General features: G+C 48.1%; 1 protein-coding gene across 1 annotated transcript; it reads right to left on the reverse strand.

The window, feature by feature from the left end:
• Positions 1–397: 397 nt before the first annotated feature.
• On the reverse strand, positions 398–13,163 carry LOC146545872 (rho GTPase-activating protein 32-like). The gene is made up of 15 exons (XM_085216765.1): positions 12,698–13,163; positions 8,437–8,523; positions 7,762–7,839; positions 6,659–6,781; positions 6,040–6,117; positions 5,163–5,244; positions 4,700–4,843; positions 4,334–4,436; positions 3,940–4,072; positions 3,347–3,429; positions 2,878–2,985; positions 2,365–2,510; positions 1,689–1,890; positions 1,112–1,257; positions 398–923 (listed from the first exon to the last, which is right to left on the reverse strand). Exons 3-15 carry the CDS (start codon positions 7,813–7,815, stop codon positions 496–498), a joined length of 1,830 nt encoding a protein of 609 aa, XP_085072891.1. The 5' UTR covers positions 7,816–7,839; positions 8,437–8,523; positions 12,698–13,163; the 3' UTR covers positions 398–495.
• Between the last annotated feature and the right edge of the window lie 2,749 nt (positions 13,164–15,912).

Raw genomic sequence — 15,912 nt, forward strand, 5'->3', positions numbered from 1 at the left:
CTGGGTGAGCTCCTCCTGCCGCAGCGTGATGATGACAGGTCTGCAGATGCTCTGCACAGCCAGCTCGTGGGCTGGGAGCCAGGAATGGACACGGCACGAGCAGAGAGGTGTTAGGGAGCAGCCAAGGCATCAAAATGCAGCAAGAAGCACTGAAAGGCATCACAAAGCCACAGCCAGGAAACTTGGCATTATCGTGAGCAGCATCCAGGATGCTAGAGATTATTTGCTACCGTACCAAATGGTAGCTGCAGACATCCCAAAGCCAGGGAAAACGGGAACAAACCCAGAGCTCTGCTTCACGCACCCCACAGCCTCAGCGTTGCAAGCTGAGGTGCCTTGCTGTTTGTTGCATTCATCCCAATCCCTGTGAATGAAGACTCCACAGGCAGTCGAGGCGTTGAGTGAGCACGAGTGTGCTTTTATTATTATGTAAAAGACAGGAGGGCGTGAGAGGTCCGGGTAAAGATGGGAATCATCCTCCCCTGGATGGAAAGGTCACGGAGAGAGCGGCTCAGAGCTCTCAGTGCTGCTGCCCGGTGCCTGGGGCTGGAGGCCTGATTCTAAGTCCCCTTCCAACAGGCTCTGCTTCTCCTCGCTGATGCTGACCTGCTCCTGCATGGATGTGCTGCTGTCGGGGCACTCGGACTGTGCTTGGGCTGGGCTGCACTGCAGAGGTGCTGGCTCACAGTCCAGGCTGGTGACTGCGGTGGCTGGCAGGCTCAGGTCAGCATCTTCAGCAGAGCTGGGGGAAATGAGGGCTTGAACTTGGATGAGCGCCTTGTGTCCGTCACTGTTGTTATGCGGAAGGCTGTCATCTGAAGCGCAGCGATTCGTGCTTCCTAAGAGCTGTGCATTGATGGAAGCACACCGCCCATCATCGCTACTTGCTCTGACTCTTCTGGGTTGACAAGGGCTCGATTCACCTATAAAGGATAAACAAGGGTTGGTGTCAAACTTTCACAAGCTGAATTATGAAAGTGGTTCTTGATCAGGGGTGAACTGAAGCTGTTAGGTATGGGCTGGAATGCTAGAAGCAGATAAAAGCCCAATGTCAGCATGAATTCTATGTTGCTGAAAAGCAGGGTTTTGGAAGCTGGATTCGCACCCTTACCTGCCAGGACTACGACTTCTGTCTCCGAGGGCTCCCTGGCATTGTGCTGCAGTTGGCGTTTGGCCCCAGAGGATGGTTTTCCCAGCCCAAAGCAGGAACACCAACTTCCAGCTGGTGATTCCTTCATCTTGCTGCGTGGGCTTTGTCTGGAGAGAGAAAACACGGAATGGTGTGAGTCGTGCGCGTCAAGCAAGATGCAGAGCATGTGAGCAACGGCTCCACAGCTGTACAGGACAGCATCTCAGGGATGGCTTTGACTGAGCTGGCAGGCGTAACTGCTCGCTGAGGAACCGTGCAGCCATAAAAGAACTTGAAAAGCATCTCTGACTCTGACATTGACACCTCAGCAGCCCATCTCCCTGCCATGTTTAGTTTCCAGTGCCAGCAAGTCCGACCAACAGCTCTGCTTCGAGGAGAACCGAAATTGGTTTCAGGCACGTGGCCCTGAAATCTGGAAAACCCCACCATTAGCGTAACTTAGTTTCAGCAAGTTTTGGCACTAGAAAGAATGGAAATAAACCCACAGAAAGCCACCCAAGCCATGATGATAGGTGCTGGAAAAGGAAGTCCTCTTTACCTTTCCGATGGAAAGCCGATGACTTTGTGGAATTTCCCCGGTAAAGCTGCGGGGCCTTCTTCCACTTCTATGTCCCTGCTCTCTGTCACGATGGCAGAGCTGCTGTGGCCTCGCCTCTGGGCCTGTGCCTCCTCCAGGCTGAGCAGCTTTGTGGCAGCAGAAGACACCCACACAGACTTGGGTGCTGATAGAGAACTGCGCGCTGTAAGATAAAACCACAGGTAAGAGCGAGGATCAGAAAGCGGCAGCACGGCCATCACAGTTCTGGGGCAGGTGCTGTATTTTTCCCAGACTTGCTTATCCGAGCCACTGGAAGAAGAAGAGCTCAAAATAACCATGTGGTCAGAGGTGTGTTTATGGCAAAATGAAGAGCAGCTCACTGTATCGAAACAGGCAAACAAAATCCCTAGAAAATGGGGGCAGGGAACTGAGAGAGCTTCACTGCCGCACTTTCATCAAGCTTCACCTGCGTGCAAAACATCAGAACGACAGTGACGGTTTTCTTCTTGTCAAGTTTGGGTTTGCGCATTCTCAGCAACTGGATGCCATATTCTAACCTAAGCCCAGAAGTCTGCTGTCCCCTCGATAGTAGAAGCGTAGCTCAAAGGTGTTGGAGAAGGCCTGCATTTGATCAAGGTGTCTGATCAAGATCAAGCTCATGCAGGAAGACACTCACCTGCTCCATCTGCGATGGCGGATCCGGATTCGGAGCGGAAGAGGACGTCCGTGTGGTTGATGATGAACTCCACCACAGCCGACTGCGTCTGCAGTTCCATGCAGGCAGCTCTTCCGCTGGCGCAGGCAGACTCGTTCTGCTGTGATCTGTAGAAAAGGCAGGTTTTAGAAGTCATTTCTCCAAGATCGTTTCCCCCAAGTCTGCATTGTTGCAGCCCAAAGCTGTCAAATTGGGCTCTGGAGACTTGCGCAGTGGGCAATCGGTGATGCCACTGAAGAAGTTCTCCTGGCTGATCAAGGACACACCAGTCCCATCTAAACAAGAGAGCAGGAATGGTCATCTAGAAATTGTGCCCGTGGGGTTGGAGAACAGTCCAGGCTCCTGCTCTGCTGTCAGCCACTTACTACGGGTTTTACAGGAGAAGAGCACATTTGATGGAGAAAAAGGGAGGACTGCTTTATTTTACTGGAGAACAGATCTAAGCGTTGTGTTGAAACGGAAAAAGAAGTTTACCTTAGGAGGTTTGGAGCCCACACAATCGCTAAGTTCTTAGCGTGCATGTTTGTGACGGAGGAGCTCTCAGCTAGACGAGCCAAGTGTCTCATCAAGTACTCCAGTGTCCTGGAAAACAAGAGAGGCAAGTGTTCAGCACCAACCAGCATGCCGTGCTGCAATTCACAAAGCAAACCTCAATTCATGCTGGTTGTTGTTACTGCTACTGTCACTGAAGACGAAGTAGATGCAACTTGACTCAGTGCCACGCTGCAGCACCAAGCCCCAGCACAGCACAGCCGCAGCCATCAGCTGCACCAAGCGTGCCGCCGTGCCCAGGAACTGACCCAATAAATTCACCCCGTGTAGCCTTCAACCGCTTCAGCACACACAGGCATCGTGTTGCTAGCGGGAGACAAAGCCTGGAATGGCACCGTTGCCCTCTGAAGTGCAGCAGGGCTGAGCTCAGCAGGCTGAGGGCAGCACTGACCTGTAGTGAGGAGCGGGCAGCTGCTGGATGACGTCCTGCATTCTGACCAGCCGCTCCTCATCTGTAGCGGCACAAACAGCACCCTGGAATAGTGCAGAAAGACACAAATCAGGCTAGAAACCTGCCGCAGGGTCAGGAACCATGGCGACAGTGTACTGTTGGGCAGCACCGAGGCACATTTGATGCCTTCCAAGAGGCCTGTGGGGAATTGCGGCACGCAGCTGGTGCCACCAAGGCCAAGGAGTAAAAGCACCGGGCTGGTTTACAGCCTGGTTGGGCAGCTCAGCTCCTCGCAGTGGGCATTCATCTCCGAGTACACTTTGCTATTGATCCCATTCCCGTTCTATAAACAGTTGGGGAATAGCAAAAAAAAAAAAAAACACCGCAGGAATTCTCACAAGCATAGTGAATGTGGAAATAACCACCTCCTGGGGCCACCAGAAATGGCATCAGTACGATGCAGGATGTGGCAAAGACATGCGAGTAAACCTGATGGGGCTAACAGAAAAAGGGCCTCAGAGCTGGGCACTGCTGCAGCCATGTCCCAAGAGGCCCAGGGAAGAGGTAAAGGAAAGACGTTGCCTTGTGCTTACCGAGAACTTGTCGTAGAGCTGGTGGGTGAGCAGAGGGTTCGGGAGCTCCCTGAAGTACATTTTGCAGAGGGAGCTCACGCTGTGAGTGTCGCGGACAGTCAGCTCAGGAACCTGCTCACACTCAAATTCATGGCTGGAGAGAAGGACACCAAAATGGTTGAGGAAGAGGAAAGCAAGTAAAAAGCCACACCACGTGCAATCAAGAATTAGAAGGGCTTCCTGATTTACAGGAGAAAACAAACACTCGGTCAGCAGCAGCACGTGAGCCATGCTGGATGGGATGTTTCCAAAAGGGGACCTTTTCTTTTTGCTAAGGCATTTCCTGCAGGCCTCTGAACGCCCGCAACAGGGCACGTGCCCCTGCTGACAGCTGCGTCAGTCGCAGCGCTCTTACCGGAGTCTCTGGACGTTGGACGCGACACCGGACAGGCGGTATATCCCCTGCACCACGCCGTGCTGCTCAACGAACTCAGCGCAGCTCTGGAGGACCTGGGGGACTAAAGAACACGTGCCAGCGCTTAGTTGAGCTCCTGAGTCAAGTCCTGGTTCAGGCTGTGCTCCCGTCACGTCCCATCCACTAAGCCCAGCCAGCCTTGGTTGAAGCAAATACAAATGTGCTTGTCCCTTAGGAGCATTAGCCTCACTTTATCCTTCAGCCATCAACTCCCATTACTCGTTTCCCACTGGTATCAACCTGCCCCTTGCTACGTATGATCTCCCTTTCATCTTTAGACTCCCAGCAGAGGAAGATCTCCCTTACCATCACGACCAGAGTGGAGAAGATGCTCTCCCAGGTCACAGCCAAACACCCTTTCCTTCTCCGTCTCCCGCTCCTTTGGTTTCTTTGGGCGGGCCTTCACCAAGGAACGAAGGAAGGTGACGAGCTTGCCGCGTTTCTTTGGCACTGCGCAACAAAAAGAAGAAACCAGGTCATTCCAGTCATTCCAGGTTTGGCTCAGTTGGACAAGGCTGAGCACAACACATTCTACAGAGCACATCAAAACGGGAAGAACATTACCAACAAGTACATACAAAAATGGATTTTCCCCATCCCTGGAGGAGTCCAAGGCCAGGTTGGATGGGGCCCTGGTCCCCGTGGTATGCACGAAGGATCATCAGCACAGAGGATAACATGGGATGGATAAGGGAGCTATTAAACACGGAACACACCCCAAAAAAGACTCCACTCTGCTTCCCTGCACCATCAAATGTAACATCCGTACCTGGCTTTGGCACTGAATTGATGAGAGACTCCGGCAGTTTTTCATTAATCAGCTCCACACACTCCCCAGGGAAAAATCCAACCTGGAACAAGAACAAAAAGAGAGGTGCAATACTGAATGCAGCATTTCTCAGGCCTGAACAGGGAAACCAAAACCACGTAACGTTTTCCTTGGAACGTGCTTGCCGGACGCTCCGTAAGGCTATCCAGCACAAAATGGCCTGCTTAAAAGTAATCATTATTCAACATTTGCAGCCTAAAGATCCAGAAAACTGTGTACGGAGCAGGGACAGGACAAGTACGCCACGTACCCCTAAATCCCAAGCGTACCTGGACAGAAAGACTTCATCTAAAAGTTATATATGATGATAGATTGATGCAGCTATCTCTGAGTTAGCACAGCCTATGAAATTTCTGCTTGCTGACTGAGATGCAGCTGTGATCCCCGGCTCTAAGCTACCCAGCGTTCTGCAGCCAGCAGCAGCAACAAGCACGCGGAGGGTCTGTTACCCTACCTCGGCTGACAGGCAGTGACTTCCTAAAAGACACTAGCTTCGTGTTCCGCATGCGTGCAAACACGATTCTCTGAGACACTGGAACACGTGTCTTAGCAGCTGTATTTCCAAAGGGGCGGTTCAGTGGCCGCGACCTGATGCATGTTGTGAAGGCTCTTGCTTCTAAGTTAATGGAGGAGGCAGTTCCCTACAAAGACCAACTTTCAGCGCTGGCCCAAGCCCACAGCAAAAGGGAAAGTCCTCTGACACCGACACAGGGAAACGGTTCCCGTGCAGAAGCCGTCCTGCGCAGGCAGAGCAGCTCTAAGCTGAGATTCCCGCCTTTACTGAAGTTGCGCTCTCAAGTCTGAAGCTTGTGCCTACCTGAAAGCCATGCTTGCCTCTCCACCAGGGGCTCAGCTCCTTTGCTGGCATAGCAATAACGCACACGATGTCTCCCACCTGCAAGAGATTGCAACGTCAATCCCAGCTTCAGCACGGCTGGGAGGAAAGCACAGCTCAAATGACTGCATCCTTCTGCATTGCCAAATACTGTCGAGCTGGAGAGCAATTGCACCAGTGCAGCTCTTAAGGCATTTGCCGTTGTACAACTGAATTTGGAGGTAGAAGAGTCACTGTGTTACACAGCAGCAGGCTCTCTGCCAAAGGGGATGGAAGAGCTCCAATTATCTACAGACATAAGTCAGCAGAACAGATCCTGAACAGATCTACACGCTCCATACACTGGTCTGCTGTTGCGCAAAGACCAGGCTACCACACTGGGCAGTATCTGTTTGATCAGAAGATTCAAATGCCAAACAAAGCCATATTTTAGAGCTGGCTGAACTCCTCCCTGCATCCAACCCAGTGCAAGTCTGATCTGGAACTGAATCTTCTGGGCTTCACCTCACCAAACATTCTGAAGGTGTCTGAGAATATTCCTGATGTGTTCACACCTGATGCTCTTCTCACATGACAACAAGGAACGCCTTGAACTGCTTACCTCAAAGGAGAGTTCATCCGGTGCCTGGGCAACGTATCTCTTAATAACGTGAGCAGCAGCAATAGCTGGAGTATTAAGAGATGTCTCCTGATGGACCAGCTGGGGCTTCCCCTTGGTCTCAGTCTGAAACAGAGAGCACAGGCCACGGTGAGGAGCTGAGGACAAACGAGGAGGATGTCAGGCTGAGGAGCACATCAGCAGAGAAAGCTGCAGGAAATGCACTCGGTCCTGATCATGGGCACATAAAAAGGAGCGGCAAGTCTAAGAACAGCTGTTTCTCTGCCTGGGGTGCAGCAGGCGCTCGCCAGGCAATGCCAAGACGCATCTCTCTCTACCCAGACTAATCAGCAATGGCACTGACTTGGCAGACAGGTGGCCTTGCCCATTTTGCCCCATCCTTTCCTGCGCTCTTTGTCCAGGAAGGTCGATTGTTTAAGATGCCAAGAGACCGTTCAGAGGGAAACCAAAGCTACGGCTGCAGTTCACAAGGTGCAAACAGTGCCACTGCAAGCACAAAGCAAGCTCTCTTGAGCAGTTCAACCAACAGTGAGGCCAAACACTGGGGAGCAGACAATGTTTGTTGTTTCTGCAGCTATTTCAAGGGAAAAATCAGCAGAGGACAAACACCACAACCGAGACGGCTCCGGCAGTTTTATAAACTTGCCACACTTGCACTATTGTCTTGCCAAAGAGGAACAAAATAATCTGCTCACTTCCTGTAACCTATTGCCTGGAGACCTCAGCCGTGGACTGGACACAGGAGCTGGTCCACTGACCCAATCCTTGGCTCACTAGCAGTGCCACCTTCCTTTAACTTGGTGAAGACGAGAACACCACTTTGTCTTTGGGTGACAAAATCCAGGCAGATGGGGAAACAATGCTCCTGCATGTTTGTGACGCCAGATCGGATTCTGTCGCTACTATGACTTTCACGGCCATCTCGATGCCCGTACCAAGAAAAGAAAGCTTTTAGGGCAGCTTTTCAGTGACACCAATAGAGTCGCAAGGATTCTCTCTCTCTTGAAAAGCAGGAGAGCTCATCTGCAGCTCACTCTGCTGGATCAAGTCAGGGAACAAAGACCAATCAGAGCTTCATACTCTACCTCCATCCGTGCCGGGTCAGGCCCACGGCTGATCTCACTGCACGCGATGCCCATCACAGCAGGCACAACCAGCTGGAACTGAAAAGAAACACACTTATATTTTCTCTGTTCACACTCCACAGCACTGAGAGACTTCTTCAGAACTACCCTTGGCTACCCTCTGGCATAGGCAGGTGTTCTAGAAGCAACCAGTTTGTTCAGTCAGTTCAAATGTGACAGCCTATTAGGCAGCATTTTACCAAGTGCTGTCCCTCTGCTAGCAGATGGGGACTCTGGCACAAAGCAGCATTGCTGGAGGTGGATCTGCTCCCCAGCCCCGGCTGCCAGCAGCCTCACCACCAGCCCTGCACGTGGATTTCCTCTGCTTGCATCTCTGCTGTGCTCCCTACTGCTGTCGGGCACACTCACAGCCGAAGCACGCTTGCTTGTGGCCCTGGATCACGTCGTGCAGCTCTGCACAAGCTGGGGCTAGGACTCTTTGCCTAAGGGACTGGTTTCCCTAAGGCTGGCTGGTCACAGCACCACAGACAGCATCCTTCCGAGGGCTGAGCTGGAGGGCAAGTGCAAAAAACCCACACGGGACCGGTGTCCCATCAAAGCTGGATGAGGCTGTGTTACTAAACACGGTGCGACAATGGCTGCTAAAGCATGTGGGGGACAAAGCGTGGCACGTACCTGGCAAGAGATCAGAACGAGGTACACAAGTTCCTTGAACCCGCAGCCGTTCCTTGTCACTTTGCTCTGATCTTCCACGAGCGAAAGCTGCACCAAGGGAGCAGGCAGAGGAGAGAGAAGGAACAGGTCAGGGAGCTTGCACAATTTAGCAAAGACAAGAGAAGAACCACGGGACAAATGCCACCTTTATGGATCGCTTGGCAATGCGTGTACTGGGCGAAAATTACATCCGATGGACAAGAGTAAGCAATACGACACTATGAGCTCCGCCAGCCAGCAGTTCTCAACACCTCACTGCCCACCCGTCTCTCCCACGCTGTCTCAAGCTTACCTACAAGATGCTGCGCAAGAGGATGTGAAAACAAAGGTACTCAGTCGATGCACAAGTGCAACAAGCGAGCTACTCAGGCAGAGCTCAAGCGCTCCAATGAAGGGACGCAGCACGCACTGCTCCTCCCCTCATTCGAGCCGCTTATGACATCATAAGGGCCACCAGGCTGCTCCACCATGACGGACAGGGTGGGGAGGCAAGACCAACTCACAAGACCAGAAGATTCCATCGCGGCACCCCAACATTCTAGAACCAGTGGGCGGTCGGAATTCTACCTCAGCCGAATCCTGGAGAAGCTGGCACGGGGTTGTCGTGACCAAAGCGCTTGCTCTTGTTGAGCCTCGTACAACTGGCCTCGGCCATCCCTCTGGAGGGCCTTCCTCCCCTCAGGCAGCTGGATATATAGACACATTCATAACTACTATCTTCTTCTCTACCTTAGTCTTGAGGCACACAGTTCAGCTGTTTCATTGCCATAAAACAACCCCATTGACGTCACGCTGCTGACACAACGTCCTTGCAAACGCAGCAGCACCTCCTGGCACCGATAGCTCCGGGTGCAACAAGCACAGGGCACTGGGTTGCTTTGGATGCAGTTTGAGCACGGATCTGAGGGCTTGGTGGAAAGCGCCTTGCAGAGCGTGCATCGTGTCCTGCACCAGGCAGAGCGCTGCACATCTCTCATCTCTCCAGGCTTCGGGGCTTTGAAGCTGCGCAGTGTTTCTTGGGAGTTTGTCCCCCAGAACTCCAGAGCACATTGAGCTGTTCCCTGGCAATTCACAGCTTGCAGAGTGTCAAACACAACAAAGAAAGAAGGAACGAAAGAGGCAAAGGCCATGGCTGTGTACAGAAGCGCTCAGGAAGGCTTCAGCAGGAGAAAGAAACCTGCTGCAACAAGTCAACTAAGCAAAGGGTTTACACCTCACAGGGACAGAATTTCCCACCCCAGAAGCACTGCCAGCAAACAGCACAGTATTTGGAAAGCAGCGCGTCCCAATCTGCCTCCTTGCCCTGCTCTAGCCGCTCAGCCAAACACAGAAATAAAACACACAAACTCTCTGTTTCTTTGCTCGTGGCAGCCACAAAGCTCACGTTTTAGTGACACACAGAAGTGCATCTCCAGCTATTGTGTGTCTTGCTAACCGCAAGCTCAGCTGTGAGCTGTCACTCAGCCTGACATCACAAGCAGAAAATAAACGTACATAAACAGATGCCCTTATCCACACGTGCCAATCTGGGTGCGAGGACTGAAAGCCTTGGTTCACTGTATCCTTCAAATGCTCTGCAGGCTATTTAGGTCAGAACTAATAGAATACCCAATATAAGTCAAGTTGCATCATTTGGTGCTCATTCTATGATATTATTGCCAAGACAGAACTCGTCAAAATCTTTTCACTTGGTAACATAAAGACTTGCTGTGCACAGCCAGGATTCAGATGTTAAATACGGGAATCCGTTACATACATCCCATCTTAAAATACCAAACAGCATTATGGTATATTGTTCCGACTGTGTCACATCTCCCATTATCAAGTTCTGCCTTGCCAGTTCTTCGTCTTCAGAATTTGAAATCCTACTATTGTAAAAACTGCTGACTATCTATGCAGTTGTACATGAAGTGCAGTTTCCTCGAGGACACAGCGCTGTGCTTCTTAGATGAACTGCTTAGGCTGGATGTTCTCCCCACAAACGACAGGTGCTTTCCCCCCTCCTCTGGCAATGTGGCCTTTATTCTGTGGCCGTTCTTCTGACACTAACGGTCAGTGTTCAGGAAACATCCACTCTAGTTCGCAGGTTTGCTTCTGTCCTAGAGTCAAGGGCACAGGTTATTTATTCAGATAGCTTCAGCATACCACTGCAATTGCCCTGCTTCTGTATCAGGAAAATTGTTGCACCCTCATCTTCCCAGTCGTATTTCTCTCCTGCATATGCCGCTTAAACGCAGGACTCCATAAATACAGATAATTGCTGGCTTATCTACTGTAGGAAGGGTTCGATGTCTGCGTTTAGAAGACAATTTCTTTCTGTTTACAGAGGAGATCTTTCATGGCTGACATTATTCACACTGTTTTCCAGGAAACAGTAAAACAAATTCAAAAGACAGTGAGTTCACAATTCTGTCACATATGACATGAAACAAGAAATGCCACAGAAATGCTCAGATAGAACGGAAGTGGTTCCAAAATCCAGCAAGAACACTTCAGAATGTTCTAAACCTTCCGTACTTGACGTATCTGCTGGGTATGTAGGAAATTAATGCCTTTCAACTATCAATCATGGAGGCATTGCCGCCAGCTTACAGTCCAAGTAGTGAACCACAGTCCACGTATTGATGGCTACAGTTCTTCTGTTTGTAGAGTACAAGAGGGTGTTTGACTAGAGCTGACAAGATCATGGAGGAATGGGAAATGTAAGTGCAGAATTGTGGGGGCTCGTTAGTTAACCCAGACCTAACCCTTAGAAAGGGCTAGTCAAGTATATATCGAGTATGTCTACAGAAAGGTACTAAAGGAAACAGACAGCCAGATATCTGTCATTTCTCAGTCAACTGACGCGAGTGCTGGGGAGTCTTAAGAGAATGGATTCCAGAAAGTAGAAAGGTTTTTGTGATCCTTATTAGCATTTCCTACTTCTACTGTCAGAGTACATGAGGCACATGACCAGCAGGACCATTTCTCCAATTTTGAAGCCCACTTAGGTCTCTGGATTGCACCTTAAAATTTGGAAACACAGACACTCTGGGCAATGGTAGTGCATGACAATTTCAGAAGTGCAAAAACACCAGGCTTCCTTTCACTATACCTTAGTACACAGATTGTTATGAGTGAGAGATTTCAGGAAATATTCCCAGCCGCGCTTTAGGGAACAAAGCAAAAGTTGCCAATCTCTCAGGCTAAAATTCAGAAGAAAAGCAGACGTAAGTCGATAGACGATAGTTGTCTTAAGCAGAGAATGCTCAGAATCTCTTGCGTTAGGCAGATTAAATAAAAGCCCTGAAAGTAAACTTATGGCATACTTCTTTTCATTTATTTGTGGCGGATTCTGTCCAGCAGCATTAACTTTTTGTCCAGCGGACCTGGTTGCCAGGGTTAAAATGAACAGTCTCCTGCTGGTGAAGAGATCACTCCTATTTCTGTAGCCTCTGAGAGTTGCCCATGTCCTTATGCCCTCCCTAGCTTACCGTAAGAGCCTGCCATCTACACATACCCTATCTCCTTGCCTTCTATCACTTGCTCTAAAACTCAAAAAGCTTTTCCCCTGAGCAGGCTCAAGCTGCTCTGTGACAGTGCTTAACAAAACTCTACGTTAAGAGTTTATATAACACAGCGGCAATATTTACTTCCGCGATAATGCTGCTCTCCTTCTTCCTACTTTGCCCCCCCCAACAAACTGCAAGCTTTTAAGGCCAATCTATATTTATGGTGGGGTAGTTGCTGAGGCTAGGCTGAAGGTCTCCACCGAAAACAAACTCTTATGTAGCCTTAAGGGGTTGAACCAGCTTTGTGTATCTGGCTGCATTTCTGAAGGATAATGACTGTATACATTCGTAGTCAGTTAGGCACGTTCTCCTCTGCATGACTATTATCTTGATTTTTTGATAGACTCCCCCTTTCAAGGGAGCAACATCATTATGTTCCACTGGCTTGTAACTGTCTCCTGTTGAACCTGACACTGCGGGAGGTTGAATGTGATCTGCTTCCCTTTTTGTTTAGGAAGAGTGCATTTTTGCTTAGTAAAAGGCAATTGGCAAAGACCTTTGGGCTACCGGTGAGCACAAATGGGCCGAAATGAGGACTAAGAAACCAGCCTCATCAACAAGGCAACGTACATGCAAATTTCTTTACAAAACTGCTTCTCGTGTGTTTGTTGATTTATACTGTTCCTGAAAGTTTTCTGAAACACTGTGTCAAAGCCATCATGGATTTTTACCTCCAAGAAACTGAACTGGTGGGTTCCAAGGACAGAAGTTGCAGATGCTGAGCAGTCGGACCACGTTTTCTTTAGGGATGGGAATGGTGAGATATTGCATCATTCTCTTGCGAAGCAGCTTTTGATCAGTTCAAACTGTGACTCAGTCCTGCGTAGCTTGCTTGAATCCGTTCCGTCTGTAGCCAGCTATACGGGAAGCTCTATGAAAAAGGGTAAAGAATACTTGGGGAAATATTGTCATAATTTGTTTCTACTAGTCTCAAAGCATACTGACTTAACAAGAAGTTTGCAAATCCTGTAGGGTACATCTTTTTGTACTCGTTTTAGATTTCACAACATTTCCTAATTATAGTGTAGAGGAAGAACAAGCCTTCCTTCACCTACTCTGCGTCGCAGCCATGTTCAAAAACTCAGAGCAGTTCAATGCAAAATACTGTTTTAAGCTTAATAAATGAGGAATTCTAGCCTCATTTATTGAAAAGGAAAGTAACTACAATAAAAATCTTGAGCAATGACCAGAGCACTCTTAACCATCATAGGATTTTCTAGCTCTCTCATAATTTTGTTTGTCTGAATTTGTAAAAAATCCATACAAATCAGTACATCTAAATTGGACTGATGCCAAAATGAGTGCAATCAGAAACTGACATTCGTATCTGTTCGGGCTTGATGCTACCTGCATGAAACACGGAACGAGAGCCATCGCAGTGGCACCTTTTCACAACGACTGCAGCAGATGTGTACACTGGAAAATGTTGACCCTGTTACTCACGTACCCCCATTGCTCTCTGCAATGTGTGCTCTCTGTGCTCACGTTCTGTTATTTAATACACAGCTTGGTGATCAGCTTGGTAAAAAACTGGTAGCTTCTCCAAAACAATCTACGCCTCTGACAGATCAGCCTAGAGATATTTTCTTTAGAATCACCATTTATTTTAAAGGAAACTGATGTGCCTTCTCTAGCATTTGATTAACTTTTATGAAGTTAAGAAAGGTTTTGCTGTTGTGAGATGACATAGTCTGTAGAAAATAACACTTATTTTGCTATTTGTCCTTCATATAACCTTGCCAGCATATTTTCTCTTCAGAAAAATATCCATGCAGGAGGCTGAGAATAGTATGTGACTTGTGATACAAGACAGTGCTTCTGCATCAAACTAGGCTGGGTAATTGTAGAAAAGCTGGAAAGTAGCACGTTTGGAGGCAGAAATGTACAAGCTTTCTGGCACGGATAATCCTCTAAATTCATTTACTGAGATCCTGGGTTTCAGAAGCAAAGGGATTAGTTCTCCCTCTCTCACAAGAAGGGAGAGAATTCAGAATCCCAACCCCGAAGATCTCTTATGAGCTACCTATGCAGGATGGTAAAGGTACAGAGATAGCCATTGGGATGCCAGTGCTTCTTGATGAGCAGGAACGCCATTCCCTCCTTCATTACTCAGCTAAAAATCAGAGTCGTGCTGCCTATCCTGGACTAAAATCCCCTCTAACAAATCCAGTTTAATTGGCTCTATTTAATAGGCAGTTGTACCGTGTCAAGGGTTCATCATCCCAATTACTATGGCCTATGAGTCTCCATCTACTGTCCATATTTTCTTTCTCGCGTTCCTGATAGACTTGTCTGCCGACCTCCGTCTTTCACGAAATGTCTCGGGCTCTACTTCTGCAACCTGGATTTCCAGAAGAAAGGAAATACCCCAAGTTAATCCGATACCTTTTTCTTCCCTTCCTTATCGGTTAAGCTAATCATGAAGATCCTTTGTTATCTTCACAACGAAGCTGCATTTTACAGTGCTCTTTGGCAGTCAGCATACTATATATCCTTTCTAAATTTCTGCAAATATTTGGAATTCCAAAAGACCAGAAAAGAGAGAGAGGAAATTGCTCTTTGGGGCTCTTATGCCGCACGAAATGAATGGAGAAGAAGGAAAGAAACCCGTGACCTTGCACTCCGGAGTTGACACGCGGTGGGACTGCAGGTTAACCTTGGCAAGGGCCTGCTGCAAAGAACCCTGCAGCAGCTGTTGCTCTGAACTCTGGTTTCAAAGGTCACAGGCTGCAGAACAAAGGAGAGAAGGAGGGGGACATTAGCCATGAAGAATGCTGATGAAATTCAGAGGAGATCAGAAATTCAAAATCCTGTATTAGCTGTCTGCACCATGGAGTCTCGCAAGACCCCTGTTTCTGTAATTTTCTGTAGAAGACCTTATAATATCCCACATCCTCAGGACGCCAGTAATATACTCAACGTCGGTTCCTCTTTTCTTTACTTATGTTCATGTGCAAGTATATCCAGAGATTAACAGCAAGCAGAAACTTCATAGCGTAGGAAAAATAAGCAACTTAAGATGGATCTGATTTACGATTTGTATGTAAAATAGGAGTGGATTTTTTTCCAAAACGAAGTGGCAAACCACTGTTCATTTGCCTCTCTTTCCTATTGTGTCAAAACGCAAGCAAAAAGTAATATCAGAATTCCACCAACAAGTTTAACCAGATTTACAGAAGATTTACAAACTCTTTTTTAATACCTTTTCATTCCGTACAGTTTTGAGCTGAAGATCTCTAAGAAACGTCAATTGACAGTTAGGTGGCATGGATGTATGTATGTATGTGTGTGTGTATGTATATATGTATAGAAGTCAAATCACTATTAAAAGACATCTAGAAACTTTCTCCAAAAATGGGTATAGTTGCAATTATTTTCATGTACTAGCACTGCAGAATAACATGAGTTAGTGCCTGAATATGTTGGTATTTTTAAACAAAATTATCTGTAATTTCCGTTGACAGCTATGTTTGATCTTCACTAAATTATGTCAGTGTTTTCAGAAATACCCTATTCTTGAGCGCCTAAGAAATACGTAATATGTTACTACAAAGGAATCCTCAGATTTACGTAATTTTTTCATACTTGTAAAATATGATTATCAGCTGAATATCTCTGATTTCTTTTCATCATGCTTTCAGTGGTACCTGTACCACTTTTGCCTTGATTTCTTTTACCTTATGTTTAATGATTGCCGTTTTGATGCTCAGGAATCAAGCAGCCATTCTTTTTCATTGTTTATTTCCTATTTCCCTTCAGTATGGTCGCTTGGGACAAGAAGGTATATATTTTAAATTGCACTGACATTTTCAGACCATTTCTCTTTCTGCATGGTCCCAGCACCTGGCATGCTGACGATAATCCTGAATATACATTGCTTCAAAGC

This window comes from Meleagris gallopavo, chromosome 1, assembly GCF_905368555.1.
Source record: "Meleagris gallopavo chromosome 1, MGAL_WU_HG_1.1, whole genome shotgun sequence".
In the NCBI taxonomy this organism is placed as follows: Eukaryota; Metazoa; Chordata; class Aves; order Galliformes; family Phasianidae; genus Meleagris; species Meleagris gallopavo.